The following is a 25,288-nucleotide window of genomic DNA, read 5'->3' on the forward strand; positions in this document are numbered from 1 at the left end:
ATCGTGCTAATGTGATCTGTGAGCTGCCTTGCTTCCCCCTTTCTTTTTAGCCCTTCCTCAAAACAAATTTTCCATGTGGCCAATAATCTGTATTTTTCTCCACCAAAACCAGTATTTTATGGGAAGTATTATTCTTATGAAATTCTCATGACTCTCACACTACTAATCAAAGCATTCACATGATCACATGATCTTGTTGCTTTAAACCATGTCCTCCGTTCCACATAACCCACTCTTTCACACTTGCCAGTGTTTGTTTCCGTCTTTTACAATGTTGTGTTTTAACTTGAACCCTGATCCTGTAATTCGAGCTGCAGGGCTGGACCCTTGGACTTGCGTGGCTCTGTATGAGGTAAGAGTGCATACCACCCAGGCGGATCCAGAGGCAGGATCAGGGCCTTGGGCATCCCTTAGCAGGGATGTTGCCTTTTATCAGCCTATAAAGATCTATGCACATTTATGGCCCTACATAAATAATTACTAAATAGATCAGCTGGGATTTAGGAACTACTCCTGCAGTAGACTGCATAGCCAACACCACAAGACAGGCTATGAAAATATAAGCAAAATACATGTTTCTTTGTAATGTGTATTTCGTCAGGTAACTTCTCCATCTATGAGAACCCAACATAAGCAAGGTCAAAGATAAGTGTTAACATTCATAATTTCAAAAGATAAGTCTGGTAGAAATGCCAAAGTATTGGTTCAAATCATATTTTTTAATATAGTACAGCAGAATGAGTTATTTCAAAAGGAGGCTGGATAGCCATCTGTCTTGGGTGGTTTAGACCCAACAAATCCTGCATCATGGCAAGGAGTTACACTAGATGAACCTTGCGGTCCCTCCTAAACCTATGATTCTGTATTTCTATTTTTGATGGCTAGTTTTTAAAAATGTACAAGCAATTCCAGATTGTGACGATGAAAGCTCCATTCTTATTTGTTTTGTTTTGAAATTATGTAACAAAATATGATTCTTGCATTCTGGAGCTTATAGAATGTGAATTAAGACAGGAAACCAACCAGGCAAGGTAAGTGAAACCTTCATTTTGGTTTCCTGTTGAACTGCATTTTCGGAAACCAGCCCTGTTGATTTTTTTCACATTTTTTAAAAGATAGACGAGCTCAGTCTTTCTAAATGGTGACATGTCTTGTAGTGAAAGGATCTATTTAAAAAGAGTGACGTTTCTTTTGCAGTATTAATAATCTGTATCTGCTGAAGAATCTTTTCCTTTTGCTTATTTTATGAGGACTGGCAGCCTCCACAGGGATTATAGGTGATCCAGTTTCTGCCTCTTTAGGTCTTGTCTCAGATCTTTTGAAGGTATTTCTGCAATAGTATGAAGAAGCCATTTAAACAGGAAAATAAGGAGTGGCCTGGCCTGTATGCATGTTTTTCTGCAAGGCATGTGATCACTTGGAAAGAAGTGAGCTCATCTGTACATGCAAAAGCCAAAAAGAGATGAATTTGTAGCAGCTATCTTCTTTAAAGTCAATGAGAAAATGAATCATCACCATGAAGATTTCTACTGTTTGATTTCTTTAGTTTTGCTTTCTTGGTTTCGGTACTTCTGTTACAGAAAAATCCATTCTTATTTTGCCCCCAATGAAGTATTTTGTCAGATATTTACTTAACAAGATTGGAGCCTCCGTTGTCACACTTAGGAAATGCTTGTATGTTCTTACTGTGATCAGAAATAACTCCCACCAATCCACCCCCCTTCCGAGTCATTAAGGAAATAGCTAGAGTATTTCTGTCACTTAGAGAAGTGGCTTGTCCACAACTTTTTTCTGATAGACTTTAATTTTCGGAGAGTTAAACTCACGCTCTCCCTTCATTTGCTCTTATTCAGTACATTTGCCTTACCTAACCACTATGATAAATGTGTTTGTTATGCATGGAATACCATGGATTCTGTCTTTGTCTCTGTGAAGTTTTTTTTTTTTTAATTGCTTCATAAAGCTGATTCTGAACAAATCTCGTGGGGCAATGCATCTTAGACTATTGTTTTTCCTTACTCTATTGTTTGAGTCACTGAAGACACATATAAAGAACAGGAGTACTTGTGGCACCTTAGAGACTAACAAATTTAAATGGTATTTCCCCACACACACACCCCACTCCGCCCCTCTACAGTTCCTCATATCTCCTTGTCAATTGCTGGAAATGGGCCATTTTCATTACCACTACAAACAGGTTTTTTCTCTCCTGCTGATAAAAGCTCACCTTAACTGATCACTCTCCTTATAGTGTGTATAGTAACACCCATTGTTTCATGTTCTGTGTGTGTGTGTGTATATATATATATATCTTTCTACTGTATTTTCCACTACATGCATTCGATGAAGTAGGCTGTAGCCCACGAAAGCTTATGCTCAAATAAATTTGTTAGTCTCTAAGGTGCCACAAGTACTCCTGTTCTTTTTGTGGATACAGACTAACACGGCTCCTACTCTGAAACCTAAAGACACATATGTGTCTTTGACCTCTTTTTCACCTTGAGTTTGTAACTGTGTCTTGACAAGATATGCACATTTTCAACTACACATCTGATCAGTTGCTATGAATTTGCAATTCTGATTGGAATTTTAGTTTAAGAAAACATTTAGAATTGTGTTATCTCATTGAAATACATGATATATTTTTAATCTGAAAATTCCTTGATTTTTTTATAAGAAACACAATTACAATGGCAGCTGGAAGCGTCAGTTTCATGTTCAAATATTTTTGTAGATATTCAGGTTCACTGAAATTGGTGTTTTTATTTCATCCTGCAACAGGAGTAAATTAAATCATTTTATTTCCATACTAAATGTTCATTCCATGAAAGAGTGATTTCAGAACTGTTTCCTTCTATTTACTGATAACACATTTCAGGGAGTGTGAAAGAGTGCAATAATGTTTATACTTAAATTCTATAGAGCCTTTCATTTGAAAGTCTCAAAACACTTTACAGAAATTTGTTACGTAGCCTTGCAAATAATGGTATACAACATTTTACGGATGGGGAAACAGAGTCACAGTGAGGGTTAGTGATTTAAATGTGAAAAGTATCGTATTGAATATTTTGTGAGATTGAGATTAAGCAATGATTTAAACAAGAAGTAGTTGCAATTGTGAAAAGTGCAGAAAGTTGACTGGCTATAAATAGGGCCCTACCAAATTCACTGTCCATTATGGTCAATTTCAGAGCCACAGGATTTGAAAATTGGTAGATTTCACGTTTTCAGATGTTTAAATCTGAAATTTCAGTTGTTGTAACCCTGGGGGTCCTGACCCAAAATGGGATTGTGTGGGGGTTGCAAACCTGTTGTTGGCGGGTCACGGGATTGTCACCCTCACTTCTGTGCTGCCTGCAGAACTGGACTCTGAAAGCAGCAACCGCGGAGCTTCCTGAAGGCGCAGGAGGTTCCCTGAGGTGGGTCTGAGCTTCCCCTGAGAGCGGCTGTGCAGGGGATGGGCATTACTAGGAGCCCCCTGGCTCACGCGCTCATAGCAGCAAGGGAAGATGGGATTTCACGGGGAAGGGCTTATTTCATGGTCCATGATGCACTTTTCATGGCCGTGAAATTGGTAGGGCCCTAGCTATAAGATTAAAGTTTGTTATGTGTAACAATGTAGCATCAATTTAAATTAAAACAAAGTTTTGGCCTTCTATATCTGTGCCTTATGGCAAAGTAGCAAAGGTTTTTGGAGCTCTAACCATAATCTGAAAAGCAGTCACATTTGAATCCCTGTATATTATATAAGAAAATCCCCTTCAAAGCTCTGAATGCTGTGTATCTTTCTGTTTATAATATGCTGTATGCTAAACTAAACCATATTATTTCCTCCCAGTGTATTTGGTTTAGACAAGATTTAAATTAAGCAGTCTTTTGACATATTTATGAAACTCAAAAGATTTAATGTTCTAGTTAAAGTATGATCAGCAATTTATCAATTTTATGTTGTAGGTTTGGCACATGTGCAGAATAAACTTTGTACGTATCATAAGTGGGATGATGATGTGCTGCATCAGTCCTGGCCCGAAGTGGACCCAGAATACCTCCAGCAACCAGATATCATAGAGATGTCTGTTCTGGTAAGAGTTTACAAGCTGAGTTTCAGCAGTGGTCAGTGAATGCATTATTTTGTTCTTGAGGACAACAGTTGAGGTTTTACATTGCTGATTGACTCAATGCTAGGTTAGAAAGAATGAAAGCTAAAGTTAGAATTGTGCTGGTTAATTTGGAAGACTGCTCAGATGAATAAGTGAAGTGGACTTACAAGAGAAACCAAGAATAAAAAAGTATAGAGATACCTGTATGATTGTGGATAGCACTACTCTTAAGAGGTTTGACTTATGCACAGTTGAGGACAGGGACTGCAGAGCAAAGCTGAGTGAGTCTGAAGCAGAAATTATGAACATATCAGCTAAGGGGCCCCTACATATTTTTAATCTATTAATCCATTGATGATGATGTATCTATACAAAAGTGTATATTTATAGGCAAAACTGGCTGCTCTGCCTATCGTTAAGGTTACCTAACACTTACCATTGTAAGACCCTGTTTTGAGTTGCTTGTAACTTAGCCAAACTTTGTCTGGGCTAAAATTTTCCATGTTTGGTCTCTACCTCAGGCTGACATTTTTTGGCAGATCTCAGCAAAATATGATTAACTGTTTTCAGGAATGAGGAAATAAGTAGCTCTACCAATGTTCAATTTTTTTCCAGTTGTGCTTTGCAGACCTATAGCACCTTCATGCTTTGCAGCAAGACCTTGGAATTTGGTAAGGAAGTAGGCCTAGGGTCAGGGAGATAGATGCCTTTTGCTGTCCCCATGAAAATCCATCCAGAGTTGTCCAAATTATAAGCCTCTGGAAGTTACCATTTGCACATGATCAATATAACTTGCTACTAAAATCTCTGGAACCTCCTGACTGCACTCAGCATGCTCCGAGACCCAACAAAGCTTTAACTCCAGATTGCAACAAGGCAGCAGCAACTGTCTCTTTAGCCTTTAGGGGAACAGTTGCAGAGCTAGGTGCCTGAAGGAGGGGATGCCATGAGTCCCAGGCTTATCTCTTTTGGTGCCTGTGTAACTATAATTAGAGCCATTTGTCCACATGCATTACAATAACTGTTAATTATGTAGTCACAGACTATTTGGTCTACAGGACCCCCGCCTCACTACAAGTAAAAATGTTCTCTTGTGTTTCTGTCCATCCTGTGCTCTGAAGAAGACAGGATCTGTATAATAAATAGTATGTGATCAGGTAATTAAAGATTTTATTTGGGTGTATGTATGTAAAATAGAAAAACATTATGAAGATGACATTAAGGTTCTACAACTATTTTCACAAAAAAGTCAGGAAATGCACAGGTTAAAATTCTAAGAAGAAGATTAACTTGGGCACATGGCACATCTTTCAGATTTTATGATATACATTTTGCAACATGAACAATAATTTGTTCCACTACACATTTAACCTGAACAACAGAATGAGAAAATACTGGATATATTTACAGTGCAGCTAAGTTAATGTTACTGTTGGAATCTTAACTTATGTCTCTTGTTAACTGTACAGCCTTACACTGCTATTAATTTGGGGGATGGATTAAAAATCCTTGTTTATTTTCAAAAAAGGAGAAGGAGGAAAATTTCCAGAGTAATGGTAGCATGTGAGTGGTCATAAATATGCTTAAGTCCTCACCTCATTTGGGTGACCAGCGTACAGGATGCATGAGTTTCCCCGGCCCCTCCCCCACAGCCTCAGCTTGCTCCGCCGCCAGTGCAATGCTCTGGGCAGTGGGGCTGCAAGCTCCTGGGGCAGCGCAGCTGGAGAGCCCGGCCTGACCAAGTGCTCTATGCTGCGTGGTGGCGTGTCTGGCTCTAGCCAGGCAGCGCGGCTGCCTGTCCTGGCGCTCTGGGCGGTGCAGCTGTAGCGCCGCCAGCCACCGGTGCTCCAGGCAGCGCAGTAAGGGGGCAGGGAGCGGGGAGGTTGGATAGAGGGCAGAGGAGTTTGGGGTGTGGTTAGGGGTTGGGGCAGTCAGAGGGCAGGGAACAGGGGGGTTGAATGGGGGCAGGGGTCCGGGGGGGGGGGGCAGTCAGGAAATGAGAGCAGGGTTTGGATGGGGGGGGCAGTCAGGGGTGGGGGAGTCTGGGGGGCTGTCAGGGAACAGGTGGGTTGGATGGGGCAGGAGTCCCAGGGGGGCCTTCAGGGGGCGAGAAGCAGGAGGGGTTGGATGGGGGTGGGGCTGGGCCACGCCTGGCTTTTTAGGGAGGCACAGCCTCCGCTAACCGGCCCGCCATACAATTTTGGAAACCTGATGCAGCCCTCAGCCCAAAAAGTTTGCCCGTCCCTAGCTTAGAAGAATCTTTCAGTTGCTTATGGTTTCTCCTTTTGTTCTCCAAGCAAAGGAAAGTCCCTAATGCCAAGTGGGCAGAAACTTCAGACTACAATTTTTGCTGTAGTCCTATTTTAAAAAGAAGTAATTTAAATGGTTTACAATGGCAAAAGTATGGCTTTTTCATTCATCCGTAACTCAAAAATAACCAAAAGGACTTCGCTGAAAATTACCAAAAAGATAAACAAATACACACCTCGCCTTCAAGATCAGTACAAAATACTTGATTTAGGATGAAAAAATCAAATGCACAACTACAAAATGGGGAATAACTGGCTAGGTGATGGTACTGCTGAAAAGGATCTGGGGGTGATAGTGGATCACAAATTGAATATGAGTCAACAGTGATGCAGCTGTGAAAAAGGCTAATATCATTCTGGGTTTATTAAGAGGAGTGATGTATCTAAGACACAGGAGGTAATTGTCCTGCTGTATTTGGCACTGGTGAGATCCTCAGTTGGAGTGCTGTGTCCAATTCTGGGCACCATACTTCAAGAAAGATGTGGACAAATTGGAGAGAGTCCAAAGGAGAGCAACAAAGATGCTAAATGGTTTAGAAAATCTGACCTATGAGGAAAAGTTTAAAAAAACCCGCCCATGTTTGGTTTAGAAAAGAAGCCTAAGGGGGGGCCCAGGGGACCATTACAACTTTTGTTTACCTTTCTCATTCTGTTGTTTATGCTATCCAGCAAAATGCCAGGCTATTCTTTGTTTTCCAGCATGTTGTATGGTGAGTCTGTTTGTCAATGGTCAGCATTATTGAACCCTCTATATTCCATTTAAAAATGAACGATGGTGTAAAAAATTCCCAGAGTGGGCCCAGTAAAATGTGCCCTGAGCCTAACCTGAATTCAGGTCTTTTAGAGAGACGGAATAGTCTGTGTGCCTGAAGCAGCACACATTGATTTAATATCTCTTATGTTAAAGCCTTCTCTGAGCCAAGGGGAGTAGGTGAATTAGAAAACAGAGAGCAGTTCCTTTTAAGAGCTGGGCAAAAGAAAATAGTTGCTACACCTTAGATTACCTGCAGGAGAAAGGCTTAGATACACTGTACCGTATGTGTGCATTTCTGCTGGCCCAGGCATTACGGTAGAGCTGCACTTTGCCCACCCCGTTACATCACATCATACCATTTGGCATTGTAAAAAATATCTGGAACTACCCACTGTGGTGTGTGTCAGCTCAATTAATTAGAAAGGAAAAGCAGAATGATTTATTTCTTTAGACGCTTCAGATCTGATCCTGCAAACACACACAAGTAGAGTTCCTCACATATCAATGCCTGCAGAATTGTTCAGAATTCTAGTCCTGCAAAGGGTTTTTTTTAAAGCTCGTTTATGATTTTTTTTTTGCTGCTTATTGTACTGCTTTACTGCAGGTGTTAATGGATTGGAGTCAGATAGGTGTTAAAAAAATATATGGAAGTCTGACTTAAAGGTCTTCTCCCTCTTGCTCAGTTCAATCTTTTGCAGAATCATTGTTTCACTAGGCTTCAATCCCTGAAGAATCTTCCAAAGTAGATGACATCCAGACTTTCTAATGTAAAAAAGTAGCAGAAAGGAAATGGACAGCTTCCTTCTTTGTACCTGGTAAAGAAGCAAAAAAGGACACAAGGACAGTTTTTGTTCCCTCTTGAAGGTCACATGGAAGTAGATTTTTCAGTAACACAGGATGTACTTGGTGCACAAACAGAATATTTGCATCTTGGCTTTCTGCTCCTAACACTTCTACCTGGCACAGATATGGGCTATATTATCCCATTGAAGGCTAGAGAAAGGTGACTAATCATAGTAGTTGACAAGGGTATGGCTGACAATCCGATGTAACTTTTTTTTTTTTTTTTAAATTAAAATGTCACTAGAGTGCTTGTTAAAGGTGGTGGATCTTCTGAAGATTGTATTTTAATAACAGAGTTAATACACAAGCCTTTCACATCAGGTGGTGAAGAAAACCATTTTGTAAATATTTGGTGACATCACAAAACCACACTGCAGTTTGGCATAATTTGTAAGCTCTGCCCCGGCCACAAATAGCAAGGATATGGCAGGTCAGGTCTGACAACGTTGGCAGCTGCAGTACAAGTTTGCCCATGTTTCTCTGCCCTGACTGGAGGGACCACTTGTGGGAGTGAAAAGATAATCCATTTATCATATTCATTCAGTCCTGTGGCTTCTCTGCCAAGACTGGCACCAAGTATGCGGGTTGTGATAGTTTTTGCACTGTGGATATCTGCCCACTGGAAATGACACAGACTTGTTAACCCATTTTGCATAGGACAGTGAACAGCATCAGATGTTACCATCTCATCAGCCACTGCTAACCTGGGATAGATTGCACTGTTGACCTAGTGGTAAAAGGCTTTATATCTTATTAGGAATCTCATGAGCCATCCAGTCTCCCTGTGTTTTTTTCAGCACTCTAATTTTGACATTATACTTTCTCTTTGGAATGTTTCATCAATGGAGCATTTCTGCAGGCCCCTGTCAAAAAGGAATAGTCTGATGAACAGCTTTTGCATATTTTTTCATAAAAGCTACAATAAAATGTTGTAGCGTATGGCTGAAATCTAATGGGGTGCTTCATATAAGGAGTTAGAGTAAGGTCTAATGTATAGACGGAGTTAGGTTGTGTTCTTTTTAACTTTGTCTTTATTTAGAGAGTGTCAACGGGTTTATAAATCTTAGTCATGTAAATAAGAGACAATACAATAATCATTACAACAGTAAGCTTTTGTTTAGAGCCCATTATACAATAATATAATCATTGGATCTCTCTATTTAAAAGGATGTTATGTTACAGAATGAGCATCTTTACACTACCCATGGTATATCGTTTCTAGTAATTTTGTTAATGGGAGTGAATTCTCTGATTACGTATTTAACAAAGTAGGCATGTGTAGACAGGATTTTATGACCCGTAAAATCTGAAATAGAGATATGAATGTGTTATTCTTCTTATTCTTTGAGTGCTGGTCCCTATGTGTATGTCGCAGATGGGTAAGTATGTGCATCGTGCACCTGAGTTTGGAAATTCTTCAAAGCAGTGTTCATTGGCTTGGTCGCACATGTGAAGTAGTTCTCCTCGTGCTCCTGACCAAAGGTATACGAGGCAGTGCGGGTCGATGCCTCTCCAGTTCCTTCTTACCGCCACATGGCCCGTGTCAGAATCATGTCCTCCTTCAGTAGGTTGTATAATCTGCAATGAAAGACAATATTTGTAAATAGTTATATATTTTAGCTTAGTAGTTAGTAGTTAAAGTTATAGTTAGCCTAGAATATATCTTTTCCCCAGCTGGGCAACCCCTCCCCAGCTCTGGGACTATGCCCAGAGTCCCAGGATTCAAGAATTGTTTCTCCTGTCCTCGCTCCGTCTCCATCAGTGATGAACATCAACAGTGCCTATACTGTCTAGGTGAGGCACATGGGCAGTGAGTGGAGCCCCCCTTCGGGGTGGCTAGCATCGACTCCGCCCCTTTCGCCCATGCGTCCCACATGCCCCTCACCCCCATGGCCAGAGCCCCCAACCTCCCCCCATCCCCACCTGAAGGAGTCCCGAGCGCCCCCTTGGCCAGAGAAGCCCAAGGCCAGGCAGAGGCCTGAGCGCCCCTTTTCCTCCTCTTCTCCCCCCCCCCCCACCCCCCGCGCGGCCAAAGATGTTCACACAGTGTGGTACTCACCTGGGGAGCCATGGGACGTGGCTCCCCAGGTGAGGCTCTTATACTGTCTTGGTTGAACGGCCTCAGATATGCCTTTCCTCCCATTTTCCTGCTTTCACAAATCATGGGGAAGATATGTCGAGACAGAGCCAACATCTTTCTCCTAGCATCCTATTGGCCCCGGCAGTTCTGCTTTCACAGAACTTCTAACAATGTCTGTCCACCCACCAAACAGGATCCACCCCATTCCCAGATCTCCTAACACAGGATGGGGGGGGTGGAAATCAAGCATCCTAATCCAGACTCACTCCACCTCACAGCCTGGTGTTTGGATGGGCATTGAAAATAGAACGCTCATGCTCATTCCCCATTCAGAAGTTCCTTAACCAAAGCAGAAAGAACTTTACTAGAACCTACTATGTGGCCAAATGGAGATGCTTTTCAACCTGGGCACAACTCCACCAACACTCTACAGACACCTTAAGCATCCCGATAGTCTAGGACAATCTCCTGTCCCTGAAGACTTCAGGTCTCACTCACTGCGAGTACACCTACCAGCAATAAGTGCCTTCCTCCTCCGGTGGAAGGATGCTCCATCTTTACTCACCCTGCTACAGTCTGACTTATGAAAGGTCTGCTCTTTTGCACCAGGCCTTAAACTTACACCTCAACGGGACCTTAACCTTGTCCTCTTGACACTCACAGATCCATCCTGTGGCGGCATGCCATGACTCACCTATCCATGAAGGTGGCATTCTTAATGGCTATCACTTTGGCCAGGAGGGTCAGCAAGTTCAGAGCCATCTTGGCAGATCCTCCTTATACAATGTTTCACAAAGAAAAGGTTTTTCTCCATCTATACCCCATATTTCTTCACAAGATTGTTTGAGTTCCATATCAATCAAATGATACACTTAACTATATTTTTTCCAAAACCCCATGCTTCCTCTGAAGACAAGAGACTTCACTCCCTGGATGTTCAGCATGCCCTGGTGTTCTACCTGCAAAGAACCAAACCCTTTAGGAAATCACTGAGACTGTTTATCCCCATAGCAGAGAGATTGTGTGGGCAAGCCATATCCTCCCAGAGGGTTTCTAAGTGGGTTTCGGGATACATCTTAGAGTGTTACAAGATGACAAAACTTCTTCCTCCTGGGGTGGCACAGCTCACGCCACACAAGCACACACTGCCTTCACAGCATCCTTATCTGATATCCTGCTGCAGGACCTCTGCAGGATGGCCACCTGGAGTTTTGTCAACATGTTCACAACACACTACGCTGTAGTTCATGTTTCAGTTGCGGATGCAGCTGTATGATCAGCAGTATTGCAAGCATCTTTGATACCCGCTTCCTCACACCCACCTTCAATCTGAACACTGCTTGCAAATCACCCACATGTGGAATACACATAGGGACCAGCACTCAAAGAAGAAGTGGAGGTTACTTACTGTAATGTTGAGATTCTTTGAGATTTATGGTCCCTATCTGTATTCGACTACCTGCCCTCCATACCCTAGATCTTGTTGGATTTGCAGTGAGAAGAGGAACTGGAGAGGTGTCGACCCAGACTACCTTCTATATCCTCAGTCAGGAGCACAAGGAGAACTACTATACATGTGTCAAGTGTCAGAGGGATAGCCATGTTAGTCTGGATCTGTAAAAAGCAACTGAGAGTCCTGTGGTACCTTTAAGACTAACAGATATATTGGAGCATAAGCTTTCATGGGTGAATGCCCACTTCGTCGGATGCATGTCGACGAAGTGGGAATTCACCCACGAAAGCTTATGTTCCAATACATCTGTTAGTCTTAAAGGTGCCACAGGACTCTCTGTTGCTTTTTACCGTACATGTGTGTGGGCCAACGGATACTACTTTGAAGAATTTCTGGACTCAGGCATATGGTGCGCATGCGTACCCACATGTGGAATACAGATAGAGACCACACATTTCGAAGAACCTCCAGTTACAGTAAGTATCCCCCACTTCTGTCATTAAGAATTGCACAGATCATTTCCTTTTACAAAACCTGGGACCCACCTTTCCCCCTCCTCCTGGTTTGCAGTATCTGTACTGTATACTAATATCCTTGATAAAATGCAGTGGCCAGAAAAGGTTTCACGCAAGCTCCTGTCCAAACTCCATGGAAAACGTTACTTTTTGATCCAAAGGACAAAGATCTGCACCACCTACAGTGGCCTTCCACATTCCTACAGGGAAGTTATTTGGTTAAACTGAATAAAAATATCTAAAAACCTTACTTGATATAATTTAGGATTGGGGTTGATTTCATTAATTATATTAAAATGTTACATACAAATCTGACAGCTTTTGTGGTCATGAATCTCTTGGTTTTAAATTGGGAGGAGGAGCTCAGTAGCGATGTCCACTCTCCTTCCTTTATCTATTTTATTGGCTGAAATGATCTGCAGTGATGAAAGGGTGAAAGGCATCCCCAGAGGTGCCTTTTATCATTTTAAATAAATCTCTAGGTAGATGTTATTCTGCCGTAGTGTGTGATTTTTGCCATGCTGTTAGGAAGCCTGTACAGAAGTTGCTTTGTAAAGCAGCCAAACAAATGAAAACATTACCTTCTTAGGGGATGTGTTCCTAGCAGTTGCTGTTAGCTTTATGGATACTCATCTTGTTAATAAACGGATGTCATTTTTTAAAAATAGTTTGTGATTAATCTCTTTCGGAGGTATCTACTCAGTCACAAGTTTTGTTTTAAACTAATGTTGTGGTTTAATCTCTGTGGTTTATCATTCAAGTACTTTAAAAGACAAAGCAAAAGTCTAAAGCAGACTGTCAAAAATTTCCATCTGCCAAACAGTTAGATTTGCTGTCTCCTTGTTCAGTTTGTGCAGTTCTCAAACATTTAATATATTGTTGTATATTCTGCTGACACTAGAAGTCTTCAAAAAGGAGAACTTCACATTGCCATTCTTTCAAGTTTCCATGAGCATATACTGTGAATCAGAGTCACTCTCCTTCTATATGGTACCTAGGGGGTTATTTGTTTTTTCTTTCTAGTCAATAAAGAAAAAGAGAGAAGGTTTGATATCATTGTTTCCTACAGGTGTAACTGGGTGGATTGGAGTGTAGATATGAAGTCCTTTGGGTCAAGTTAGTAACTTCAGTCCTTTCTTGCTGTCATGTCTCTGTTTTCCAGATCAATAACAAAGCTTGTGGCAAAGTCAGTATGCCTCGCCAAGTAGCCCGGAATGCTGAGGAAGTCCATGAACTAATTCTTCAAAGTGAGCTGGGAATCAAACACCTCCAGGGACGTCCTATCAAAAAGGCCTTTCTGTCTCCAAGAACTGCCCTCATCAACTTCCTAGTGCAAGAATAATGGGCATATGTGTTGTCTAAGGCTGCTAGCCTGTGTGTGGCTGATGGAATGCTTCAAAATGAAGCCCATTAAAAATACCAATTATGCTTATTTAAATCTATTTCACAATGGAGAAAAAGGAAAAATCTTTATTGGCTAAAACTGTATTGCTGCTGATCCTTGTCAAGTCAGTCTTCATTTAAACATAAAGAAAAGCCAAGGTATTGGGGTTTCCTATTTGATCAGTGAAGGAAGCTACTTCACCACATTGTCAGGCTGAGCAAGGATGCTACAAGAGGCAACAGTGTAAGGAAAATCAGGCAAAAGAAAAAGATATTTGGGAGAAATATCTGAAACTGCAGTTAAGAGGGCATTAGAGATGGGCCCAACCTACAATGTCTGCCCCAGTATTCAAGTGTCCTAAAGTTCATGGGTATCTGGGCCAATCTCTAGAATGTATCTTACTAGGAAATTGACTTTGTTTCTATCAGTGTTTTTGGTAAATGTGATTAAAGAGCCAAACTACTGTAGTGAGTACTTGCTCCACAACACGTTCAAAGAACCATAATACGTCACCAGTCACCTCTGCTTCCTAGATAGAGATCACATTTGGGTTTGCTAATATGAAATAGCATTATTCCTTATCCACATTTTTGGTGCAATTGAGTGCTTATAGGAATCAATTAGCACTGGATTGTGGGTAGGGTAGTGTAGGCCAGTGGTTCTCAACCAGGGGTCCAGAGCCCCGTAGGGGGCCTCAAACAGATTTCAGGGGTTCCGCCAAGCAGGGCCAGTGTTAGACTCAATGGGGCACAGCACAGAAAGCTGAAGTCCCACTGCGTGGGGCTGAAGCCTGGGGCCCTGAGCCTCGCCACCAGGGGCTGAAGCCAAAGCCTGAGCAACTTAGTTTTGTGGGGGGGCCCTCTGGCATGGGGCCGCAGGCAAATGCCCTGCTTGCTCCCCCCTACCGCAGGCCCTGGTTTTCATAAGCAGAAAACCAGTGGAGTTTTTATAGCATGTCGGGGGTGGGGGGTGCGGGCTCAAAAAGAAAAAGGTTGAGAACCCCTGGTGACGGCCATCAGGATGGATGTTTCCTTACACAGCTCTGACAGTGCACTCCAGACATGTTTGACAGACAAATTAAGAATATAAAAAAATACTTTTCATACATTCTGGTTTAATCTGTGTCCTTTTTGCTTGCTTTCCATCACCTTACATTTATCTTCTTCAGATTTTACAAACTACAGAAAGTTTCTTCTGAATAGAATTTGTTTTCACCAGATAGCACATCTCCGAGCACGCCAGACGCATTGTACAAAAGAATTACGTAGATACTAGTAATGCAGGGCTGGTGAAGGCAAACATAGCATCCTTTCTTGGTTCAAGGTGAGCTCTCACATGAGAACCCAAATGGCAACTCTCTTGTTTTTTCGGTGGATTTCATTATGTGCAAATAAACAATTGTGTTCCTAGGGGAATCTGAAGTCAATGAGATTGTTTCATAAAATACAGAATAATTCTCATGCACCAGTGCAGCCATTTTTTTGGTACAATACGTTACTGTTATATGCACAAGGAAATGTTTACACTGTTTAACAAAAGGAAGAGAGGGAATTTGAATCCTCAAGTCTGCACTGCAGTCATTTGGAATGGTTTTCTTAAAGAAAATTACAGGGTTTACTGTACTATGACCTTTGTTCTTTACAGGCAGTGAATCAAGTGGCCTTTTAAACCAGCCACGCAGGGGGTAACTTTGCAGCTAGGAAGCCAGCCAAAAAAATCAGCTAGCCATCTAAAAAGGTCTGTTAACCCTGGAGCCAACTCATCAATCAGACAGTCTGTCTCCTAAATTGAAAAGAAACCAGAAAAATCATCCTGTTTAGTAGTCATAAACAAGTTTGTTACCTAGTCAGTCACCCAAGCGACTAGAACCCAGATAGATACAGTTAGAATCCCACACTAGTTCCAACCTTAGCAAACAGGATTCGGGTCTCTGATTTTTTTAATTCCAGAAACTAACTCTCCTAGTTCCCAGCCGCTTGCCCTGCCCACTGGACCATACTGATCTATGCTTTCTTTTTCAACAGTCCTTTTCAACAGAGAAACGCCAAGGGAATTTGGCGCAGTTGGCATATTTACAATGAAAATCTGCTCTTTGTAATGTAATTCTTTAAAAATCCTAGCCATAAAGAAATGTATCTAGCCAGGCAATCAAAGCTAGGCATCAGCTGAAAATTAAAACCAGTTTAATTCCAGTGACTGTCTGATATACACGTTGTTATAAATTCTTAAAACTCAGATGCCCCTATAAGGACTAATAAAGAAGCCTTTTAAACTATCATTTGGAACTCACAGCACTGTCTTGCTTTTTCTGTGTAAACATTTACAAAATCCTTAGGCAACAGTTTTGAAGAGTTTTTCATGGATGTGGGAGGTGTTATGATTCTGTAAATAGAAACCCTCCTCATTTACTAGGAGGAAGAAAAATGCAGTAAGATCAACAAATCTGTGTGCCTTTTAACGAGGGCTGCAGTAATGGCCAGTTTCAGCAGCAGACAACAGTATTTATTGCTGTTAGCACAGGAGTGTATTTGCTCTTCCAGAATGAAGAAGTGAATTGTATATTTCACGTTGCAATGCATACACATTTATAATAGGGAACAATTTTTTCCTCTATCTTAAAAAAAAAAAATCATTATAGCCAATTGTGCAAGAAATACGTCAAGTCATGGCTGCATGTTTACAGTGAGTCACAACTTGGTTTCTAGTGTGGTCTCGATGATAAAATACAGTTCTGCAAAAATAAGCGGGGGAGAGATGAAGATGTGGAAAGCTTGACATAGCCTAACCCCATATTGAGTGTGTATTTGAAAGCTGTACGGCTATCAACTGAGGTTCTTTTGGGTTTAGCCTATGATAGCTGTTGAAACTTTTCATAAAGTTAACATGCTTCTAACCACCACCATTTTATTTGTCTTATGACAGTTGTGTATCACAAGTTTGTTTCTATATTAATATGCCTAGACTGGACTGATATTGACAACAAGTGGCATCTTACTTGTCTAAAGTAACTCTGTGTGGGTATTTATTTATTTATTTATTTATTTATTAGCCTTCCCTAATCCACATCTTCTACATTTCTTTAGAAATGATTTGTTTTACAGTAGCAAATAGATACCCCAACTGAGCCCCATTGGTTTAGGCTCTGTACAAAACAGGCAGTCCCTGCCCCAAAGCTTACAATCTTAAATAGTATGAGATTTTGAAATCTATTCTTCTCAGTGGTGGATCATGTGAATGGTATTATGCTAGTCATACATACTTAAATGGATATGGTATCCCTATAATTATTCCATGCAAGTGATGAACAAGAGAAAGCTTGGTCATTGGGAGACTAGCTGTACCCAGTGAGAGAGACACCCAGTACAGTCCATAACAATCAAATAGAAAAGTGACACTGCAAGGAAAATTTTCAGTATCCTACTGCTTAATGAGAAACCCGTACAAGAACAAATGGACATGCAGTGACATTAGGAGACAGCAAATTTTAAAACTGTTTTATGCAATATTTTTATCAATGTAAAATTAGACAGTGGAACTTATTGCCCCCAAAATATCACTGAGGTCAAGAATTCAGTGGAATTAAAAAATTCTGGACATTTATATGGATAAAGAGTTACTTTACTAAGGATTGAAAACAAAAGTTTGAAAGTGATACAATCAGAAATGTAGGGCTGGAAGGGTCCTCAAGAAGTCATCTAGTCCATTCACCTGCATTTAGGCAGGACTAAGTATACCTACACCTAATCCCTGATTATTAAAGTTATAAGACAACTTCTAACTGAGGGGGTAGGAAGAAATTGCCCCTATGGGTAAATTATCTGTAACAATGTTTCTTGCACCTTCCTCTGAAGTATCTGCAGCTGGTCACTGTCAGCTGATACAGGTCAAGATGGACCATGGTCTGATCCCATCGGGCAGTTCCTACGTTTCTAAAGTTAACTTTTGAGTTTAAAAAAAGTTAAACATTGACACCTCCTTATACCTAAAATCCCCAATATGCCCCCCGAACCTCTACCCCAAGTTGAGTTTTTACCCCAAAAAGGGAGAAGTGTCAGAGATTCCATTAAGTCCACCAGGGCCTTTGCTGTTGATTTCACCTGGAAGGTGCTCAGATACTGCAGTTATGGGCGGCTGTATAAAACCCATAGATAAATTAAATAATGTTTAAGCATACTTACTAAACATGGCTGTCTGGCTAGCATGATCAAGGGATTCGAATACTTGGTTTTAACATGTGGATGAGGCAACATGGTTTTAAAACCATGTTAGAGAATGCTGTTACAGCCTAGGTCGTGCGCTAACACCATTCTATAAACATGTCTCAGACATACTTCAAACAAAAATCTATGCTAGAACACTCTTGAGAAAGCGCTTATTTTTCCAGGCCCCTCAGCTGACTCCAAAAAGGAAATCTGATTGAAAAGCAAATGCAGTTAACTCTTGTTTATTAGCTTTTTAAACAATGCCTCAGAACCAAAACACCTGGCTAACACCATTTTTTATTTGCCTTTATAAAGAACTGGGGAAGGGGGGTTCCTCCCCATAGGAGAAATTCTGCCCATAATGAAGCTCATAAAGTGTAAGCCTTTGTGTCTCCTCTTTTCAGTGTAAAGCCTCCCAGAAGGCCATGGTCTTTCTCTAAACCTTTTGCAATCAACATGAACTGGAAAGAATGTTAAGTAGCACTTTGCCAATTGTTCATTCCTAGAGAGATTTGCAATGTATAGTGCTTTAGTGAAAGCTTCATTGTATCTTACACTAGGGCTGTTTCTGGTTGGTTAGAGACTGGAAAAAATCGCATCATTTTATATGACTATTTTAGGTAACCTATAGAAGAGAGTCAACACCCTTCACTTTATTTTTACCTATTTTGAGTTTTACGCACAGATTTTCAGGATAGATGCTTTTTCTCCCGCTCTCTTTGGTGCCTCCAACTAATGGCCATACCTAATTTTATATCAAAGGTCTGTACTGTAGCAGAAGTGTTGGCCAATGGTAGTACTGAAACAAAATGAGAACCCAGAGAAGGCAGATGCACCCTCCCATTAGCTCATCGACCCTTTGTTAGCTCAGGGTCTGATCATCCCTCTTCACAGGAATAACCATGGACCTACCACCACATTTTTTGGTCAGGCAGCCGGGTTTGGCAGGCACCCTCAGAAGAAACATGGGGACCAGCCCCTGATCCCAGTTGATCCACCAAATGCAGAGGAACTCAAAATACATGTTCTGCTGTGTACAGCAATGAGAGCAGAACTGGAATTACACATGTGTAAGGAGAGCAGAATATCAGTTATGATCCACAGTGCAGACCAGAGAAGAGAATTTTGCCTGTGTGTGTCAAGGGTGAGAGAGAGAATTGGACTCATCCTCTGACCTTCATGGTGATGTTTTTCCTTTTAGAATGTTTTGGAAAGTGACTTTCTAGTATTGTATAACACAGCACTTCACTAGCCTCTCTGTCCAAGGAGTCCCAAAGGAATGCAAAAATTTTATCTTGCAATTCTCCTCTGAGGTGAGCTAACATTTTACAGATGTGGAATCTAAGACGCAGAGAAATTGAGGCCAATATTTTCTAGTGTCTACTGATTTTTGGTGCCTCAATTTTGGATACCCAGCACCCAGAGGACCCATTCACTCCCTCTGGAATTAAGTTTCTTCAGGGATTCTGAAAATCTGACCTTGGATATCTCAAGTTCAGCACCATTTAGTGGATGCTTTTGACAGTGTGGGCATAAGTGACTTGTGGAAAAAGACACAGCAAGTCACTGACAGAATTGTTCTTCCACATCCTTAGCATTGGCAATTAAGTACTGGATGGAGTGAAAAGCTGAAGTTTTTGAAAATCTCTTGGATTTTTGTATTTGTTTTAAATTGAATATAGCCTAAATCTGCCATAGAGACGTTCATAATGACCTCATCAAAAGTAGCCTGTAGTAATGGGCAGCCATGAGACTCCTTTGCATGTTCTACTGATCTGCAGGCCATTGTAGGCAGCTTGATCTCTCACTCATCACAACAGCACATGAATGGAAAACGCTTAGCTGTAATCAATTTAATCAGTATGTTCTTTCCAGCTGTGATCACCCAAACTCATTCTCAGCCTTTCTTGGTGCAAAGAATTCTACAGGTTTTTTTACTTTAAAGGCCTACTCTTCAGTACACTTGACAGTACATTTACATACATCCAAACACCTACCTCTATTGTGCATGCACTACTAGATGTGTGTGTGCAAGTCCCTGTTTTGCACACACAGTGAGTTGGACACTTTGCCATGTGCGAATCTTCCATTTGCATGCATGCATCTAATAGTGTGTATCCAAAGCAAGGGCACGTGCTAAATTGTGCATCTACACATTTACTCAAAATCAGGCTTTGCATGCTATTAATTATTAAAAATAGATTCCAACCAAGCCACTGGATCCAAACACCCGTGGGCTTTGGTGCAGGAAGATGGTCAAATCCAGATCTAAGGACCTGAATCTCCATTTCGCTGTATCTGGTGTAGTCATTTACACCAGACCAAAATGGGTGTAAAATGCTTCCATTCTGAGTTAGTAGAGTTCTACACCTACTTTTCACTGATGTAAATGACTGCACGAGGTTCAGAGCAATGGGGAATCAGACCCTGCAATTGCAGCTGATCTTTGCTAATTATGCTTCATGTCAACTGTACCCAAAGTTACATGTTGTATAATCATGACAACTATAAACAATACAGTGCCGGAATCTGCAACTATAATGGCACAAATAATGAGGCCAGAAAAGAGAGCAACGTAATAAAGCAATATGACACATTACTGGCATTGGGCATTCTGGGTTTGTTTTGAGGGTAAGGCTAAAAGAATAGGCCTTCAACAGGAAATTAAATTTTCTGTGACAAAAAAAAAGGTGATTAGCTTAAAATATCCAGCAGCAGCGTTAGAGAATCTTACTGATTGCTGCAAGATGTACTTTTCAGAAACTGTAGTTATATTCCTGGTGTTGACCAGCCAACAAGTATTGTCAAAAGTTAGAAAGCTTTTTAGAAATATTTTTCTTGAGTATGTGTCATCCCTGGAGATCCATGTGGTCATATAAAATATCAAGGGTGCAATCAAAATGTTTGCTTTGCAACTTTCCCACGTGAAAGAACATTTAAAAAACATCTGTTGGTCAGCAAGAACCTTCTAGAACATACAGTGAAAGGACGGGTGGATGTGTTAGCCACATCTGTCATGTCCACTATGTTGAATTAGTCCATTGATTAATGACAGGATGTCACATGACCTACAGAGTTCTTTCAAACTAGGAATACGAAGAGCCATGTACAGAGTTTAAGCAGATCACAACACTGTATTTATTAATGCAAAGGGGGGGGGGGGAGTTGGGATATTTTCCAGATTTATTCTCCTGAAAAACAGGATCGTTTTAACAGAAAAGAGAAAATATTGAGCCTGACTCACTATTCATTCAGGTTGGTGTAAATCAAGAAAAATGCAACTGTCACCAACTGAGTTACACTCGTGGACGTCTGGAGTAACCGAGAGCAAGAGTTTAGACTTACATGGATGTGAGATCAGAACCACGCCAAATGCCACAGATGGTATGTACATAGACCAGAAAGAGAAACTCAAACAATGTGTCTGTTGAGGAAAGGCAGGAAAGCCAGAGAAGCTTCGTGCTTGGCACTTATCACCCGGCCTCCCACAAGCACACAGCACCAGGCTCTACAGTTTACTGAACACAATTTGCCTCATATCACAATTAAGCAGCTGTGTGATCTAGTGGCTGGGATCCCTGAGATTGTTCCCTTGCCCTGTCTCCCCCCACTGATTTGCTGTGGGGCCTGAGGCAAGCCACTTACCTAATCTGTGCCTCATTTTACCTCTCTGTAATAGGGATACATGATACTTGATATACCTACAAGATCTTCACCAAGCATTCTCAAAACTACGATACCCGCACGAGGAAATATGGAAACAAATCAACAGAGCCAGATGTGTACCCAAAAGCCTCCTGCTGCAAGACAAGCCCAAGAAAGAAACCAACAGAACCAGGGCCGGATCCAGGCACCAGCCCAGCAAGCAGGTGCTTGGAGCGGCCAAGGGGAAGGGGCGGCATGTCGGGCTGTTCGGCGGCAATTCGGCGGTGGGTCCGTCTCGGGTCCCCAAATTCCTGCCAAAGAAGAAAGTGGCGCGGTGGAGCTGCCGCTGGAGTGCTGCCGATCGCAATTGCGATCGCGGCTTTTTTTTTTTTTTTTTTTTTTTTTTTTTTCGCTTGGGGCAGCAAAAACCCTGGAGCCAGTCCTGAACAGAACTCCATTGGCCATCTCCTACAGTCAGCTTAAACCTCTCCAACACATCATCAGTGATCTACAACCCATCTTGGACAATGATCCCTCACTTTCACAGACCTTGGGAGGCAGGCCAGTCCTCGCCCACAGACAACATGCCAACCTTAAGCATATTCTCACCAGCAACCACACACTGCACCATAGTAACTCTAACTCAGGAACCAATCCATGCAACAAACCTCGATGCCAACTCTGCCCACATATCTACACCAGCGACCCCATCACAGGACCTAACCAGATCAGCTACAACATCACTGGTTCATTCACCTGCACGTCCACCAATGTTATATATGCCATCATGTGCCAGCAATGCCCCTCTGCTATGTACATCGGCCAAACTGGACAGTCCCTACGAAAGGATAAATGGACACAAGCCAGATATTAGGAATGGCAATATACAAAAACCTGTAGGAGAACACTTCAACCTCCCTGGATACACAATAGCAGATTTAAAGGTAGCCATCCTGCAGCAAAAAAACTCCAGGACCAGACTTCAAAGAGAAACTGCTGAGCTTCAATTCATTTGCAAATTTGACACCATCAGCTCAGGATTAAACAAAGACTGTGAATGGCTAGCCAACTACAAAAGCAGTTTCTCCTCCCTTGGTGTTCACATCTCAACTGCTAGAAGAGGGCCTCATCCTCCCTGATTGAACTAACCTCGTTATCTCTAGACTGATTCTTGCCTGCATATTTATACCTGCCTCTGGAAATTTCCACCACATGCGTTTGACGAAGTGGGTATTCACCCACGAAAGCTTATGCTCCAATACATCTGTTAGTCTATAAGGTGCCACAGGACTCTTTGTTGCTTTTTACAGATCCAGACTAACACGGCTACCCCTCTGATACATAATACTTGAATGGTGCTGTGAGATTTATTTACATAGCACTGTGTGAGCCAGAGAGCCACTGTTGTGGTGCGTTATAACTATAAAGGGCGAGGTAATTAAAAAAAACAAACAAACCTTTACCAGACTGTGTGTGAGTGAAGCTTTTCATTGTGCTGTATGATTTGTATTCCAAAGCAGGGATGTCTCTCCAGCTGTGATGGTTTTAGCTGGACTTTGGTGGAACATTTTTTCTCTCTCTAAGTTACACTCAGTGAACTTTACTACAAAAACGAGGGAAAAGACAAAGCCGCATTTGGTAGGACCCATTTCTGTCCACAGTTTGTGGGGGGAGGGGAAAGAATAATCCCCACAAGTGCTATGTGCAGATTTGTCCTCTCTCCTCAGGAAGGGGGGTCAGCCCCCTCCACGGCACTGCCCTACTGTCATGGAAGGCTGACTATAGGCTGTATTACCTGTTGTGTGTCCCTTGCAAGCTGTGGTGCCAGCCCCGCCTCTTAAAAGGGGATTTCCAGGGCAGCTGTAGCTTAGGGTTACCATACGTCCGGATTTTCCCGGACATGTCCGGCTTTTGGGGGCTCAAATCCCCGTCCGGGGGGAAATCCCTAAAAGCCGGGCATGTCCGGGAAAATCGGGAGGGCTGGGTGGTGCTCGGCCGGGGCCGGCGGTGCGGGGCCGGGGGCATGGTGCCGGGCCGGGAACCAGGGGCGCAGTGCAGGGCCGGGCACGGGGCCGGACGGGGAGCTGGGGGCGCGGTGCCGGGCCGGGGTCCGGGCGGGGAGCCGGGCCCGCGGGGAGCCGGGCCGGCCGGGCCCGCGGGGAGCCGGGTCGGCCGGGCCGGCGGGGAGCCGGGGAGCCGGGGAGCCGGGCCGGGGGTGTGCCGGGCCGCCGGGGGCCGGCAGTGCTGGGCGGGCCGGGGGTGGTGGGCCGGGGCCGGCACCCCAGGGCCCGAGCCGACCCAGGCTGGAGCCGCCGGGAGGGCTAGCCTGGGCTGCGCCTCCTCCCCCCCACACCTCCCTTACCTGCTTCAGGCTTCCCGCGAATCAAATGTTCGCGGGAAGCAGGGGAGGAGGCGGAGACTTTGGGGAGGGGGCGGGGTTGGGGAGGGGGTATGGGCGGGGCTGGGGGCGGGGCCGGGGGCCGTGGAGTGTCCTCCATTTGGAGGTACAGAATATGGTAACCCTACTGTAGCTGAAGGTGAGGAGAGAGCCCCAAAGCCAAGTCAGGGGTGAAGCGTCTGTGCCTCTGGTGCATCCCCAAGGACCTGTGGGGTTTGCCGGCCAAAGCCCCATTCCCCAGATGGAAGCGTTCAGATAGGCAGCTGATGGAAACTTAAGCCCTGTCTGCAGTGAGAATTTTAGCTATTGCTGAAAGCTCTCCTTGTGTAGCTGGTCACAGTTGCACAACTGCATCAACTCTGGAGAGTTTGCACTGGTGCAGCTACACTGGTGTCTAAAATCCCCAACTGTAGACGAGGCCTAGGATAAAGAATAGTCCTAAGCAGCCTCTGCAGTAGTGTCTCAGCGGGTTAAACCGGAGCAAACGTGGGAGGAAGTGTCAGGCCTCCCAGAGGAATGCGGAGGCCCGGGGGGCGGGGGGGAAGGGGGGATAACTAGAAACATTTCAATGCATTCTTGGAACCTATTTAAGGTAGGTCTAATGTGTGGCCTCCAAACCTTGGCAGTGTCTTTAAATGGCCCAGCGCCCAGCAGAATCTCCGAATGTGCCTGGTTTGAATCTCTCTTTCTTTCCTGCCATCCATCCTCTTGCTCATCTCCTGCTCCTCTGCAAAGGCATCAAGAGCTGCTGCTTTCAAAGGCTTTCCCTCCCTCCTCCGCTTGCTTTGCCCTGTAAACAAAGAAGTGGCTGCTCCAGCCCCTTGAGGAGTCAGAGGAAAAGAGAGGGAAAGCATCCCTCCCCTCCTCCTCTTCAGGACAGGGCCAGGCTTGTTTCTTTAAGGAAATGTAATGCTTTGAACACTTTTAGGGCCTGATTCTCATTTACACTAAGGCCACGTTACATCACCTAGCCAGTGTAAAGCAGCCTTAAAGTTAGCACAAATTACACACCCATTTAAGGCCCTTTACAAAGCCACAGGGTCCTAGATATTCTTGCATGGGCATGTGGTTTTTTCTCTCTCCCCAATTTCTTTCTCAGCGACAGTGTCTGTTATCTCTAGATTGGTGGGATCTGTTCACTTCTGCAACCTACATACCCAGCTTTGATCCTGGAAATATATTGAAAAGTGTTATTTTTAGTTTATTATTAGATTTAAAGTAGTTCATTATTTCCCCACTAAAACATAGTGCCTGGGTATGTCAGAGCACTTGCGGCATATGGCCCTTGGTGCAAGGCTGATATGTAAGTGTAAAGTATTCTTGTGGCTTTTATTTATTACAAGCATTGACTTTGGGGGACTGATTTTCTGTGATGGCCTGGTTCGGTGGGGTGTTTTTCGCAGGCCCAAACAATTGTGGCCATAGCTAATTACCAAAAATCCTTGCAGCTGTAGTGAATTGTGGGTACAGACACAAGCAATTAGACCTGTTTGTGTGCACAAACCAAATAAAGGGGGATTTGCAAAAGCATCTAAATCGATTGGAATTGTGCTCCTAAATTCCTCAGGCATTTTGGAAGAGCTCCTTCACAGCTAGATGTCTAGC

At 42.9% G+C, this 25,288-nt stretch overlaps 1 protein-coding gene and 1 long non-coding RNA gene across 3 annotated transcripts in view; one reads left to right on the forward strand and one right to left on the reverse strand.

Moving 5' to 3' along the window:
• Positions 1 to 16,446, forward strand: part of LARS2 (leucyl-tRNA synthetase 2, mitochondrial) — a 117,402-nt gene extending 100,956 nt beyond the window's left edge. For both annotated transcript variants that reach the window (XM_054019628.1, XM_054019629.1), the window contains 2 exons: positions 3,955 to 4,082; positions 13,217 to 16,446. In XM_054019628.1, the coding sequence (XP_053875603.1) occupies positions 3,955 to 4,082; positions 13,217 to 13,396 (308 nt within the window). In that variant the 3' untranslated portion in view covers positions 13,397 to 16,446. The remainder of the gene's footprint in view (positions 1 to 3,954; positions 4,083 to 13,216) is intronic.
• Positions 9,026 to 24,437, reverse strand: LOC128832341 (uncharacterized). The gene is made up of 3 exons (XR_008443968.1): positions 24,302 to 24,437; positions 22,743 to 22,888; positions 9,026 to 9,584 (listed from the first exon to the last, which is right to left on the reverse strand). It is a non-coding gene; the product is annotated as an uncharacterized LOC128832341 (long non-coding RNA).
• Positions 24,438 to 25,288: the final 851 nt, after the last annotated feature.

The sequence above is a fragment of the Malaclemys terrapin genome, chromosome 2, assembly GCF_027887155.1.
Source record: "Malaclemys terrapin pileata isolate rMalTer1 chromosome 2, rMalTer1.hap1, whole genome shotgun sequence".
In the NCBI taxonomy this organism is placed as follows: Eukaryota; Metazoa; Chordata; order Testudines; family Emydidae; genus Malaclemys; species Malaclemys terrapin.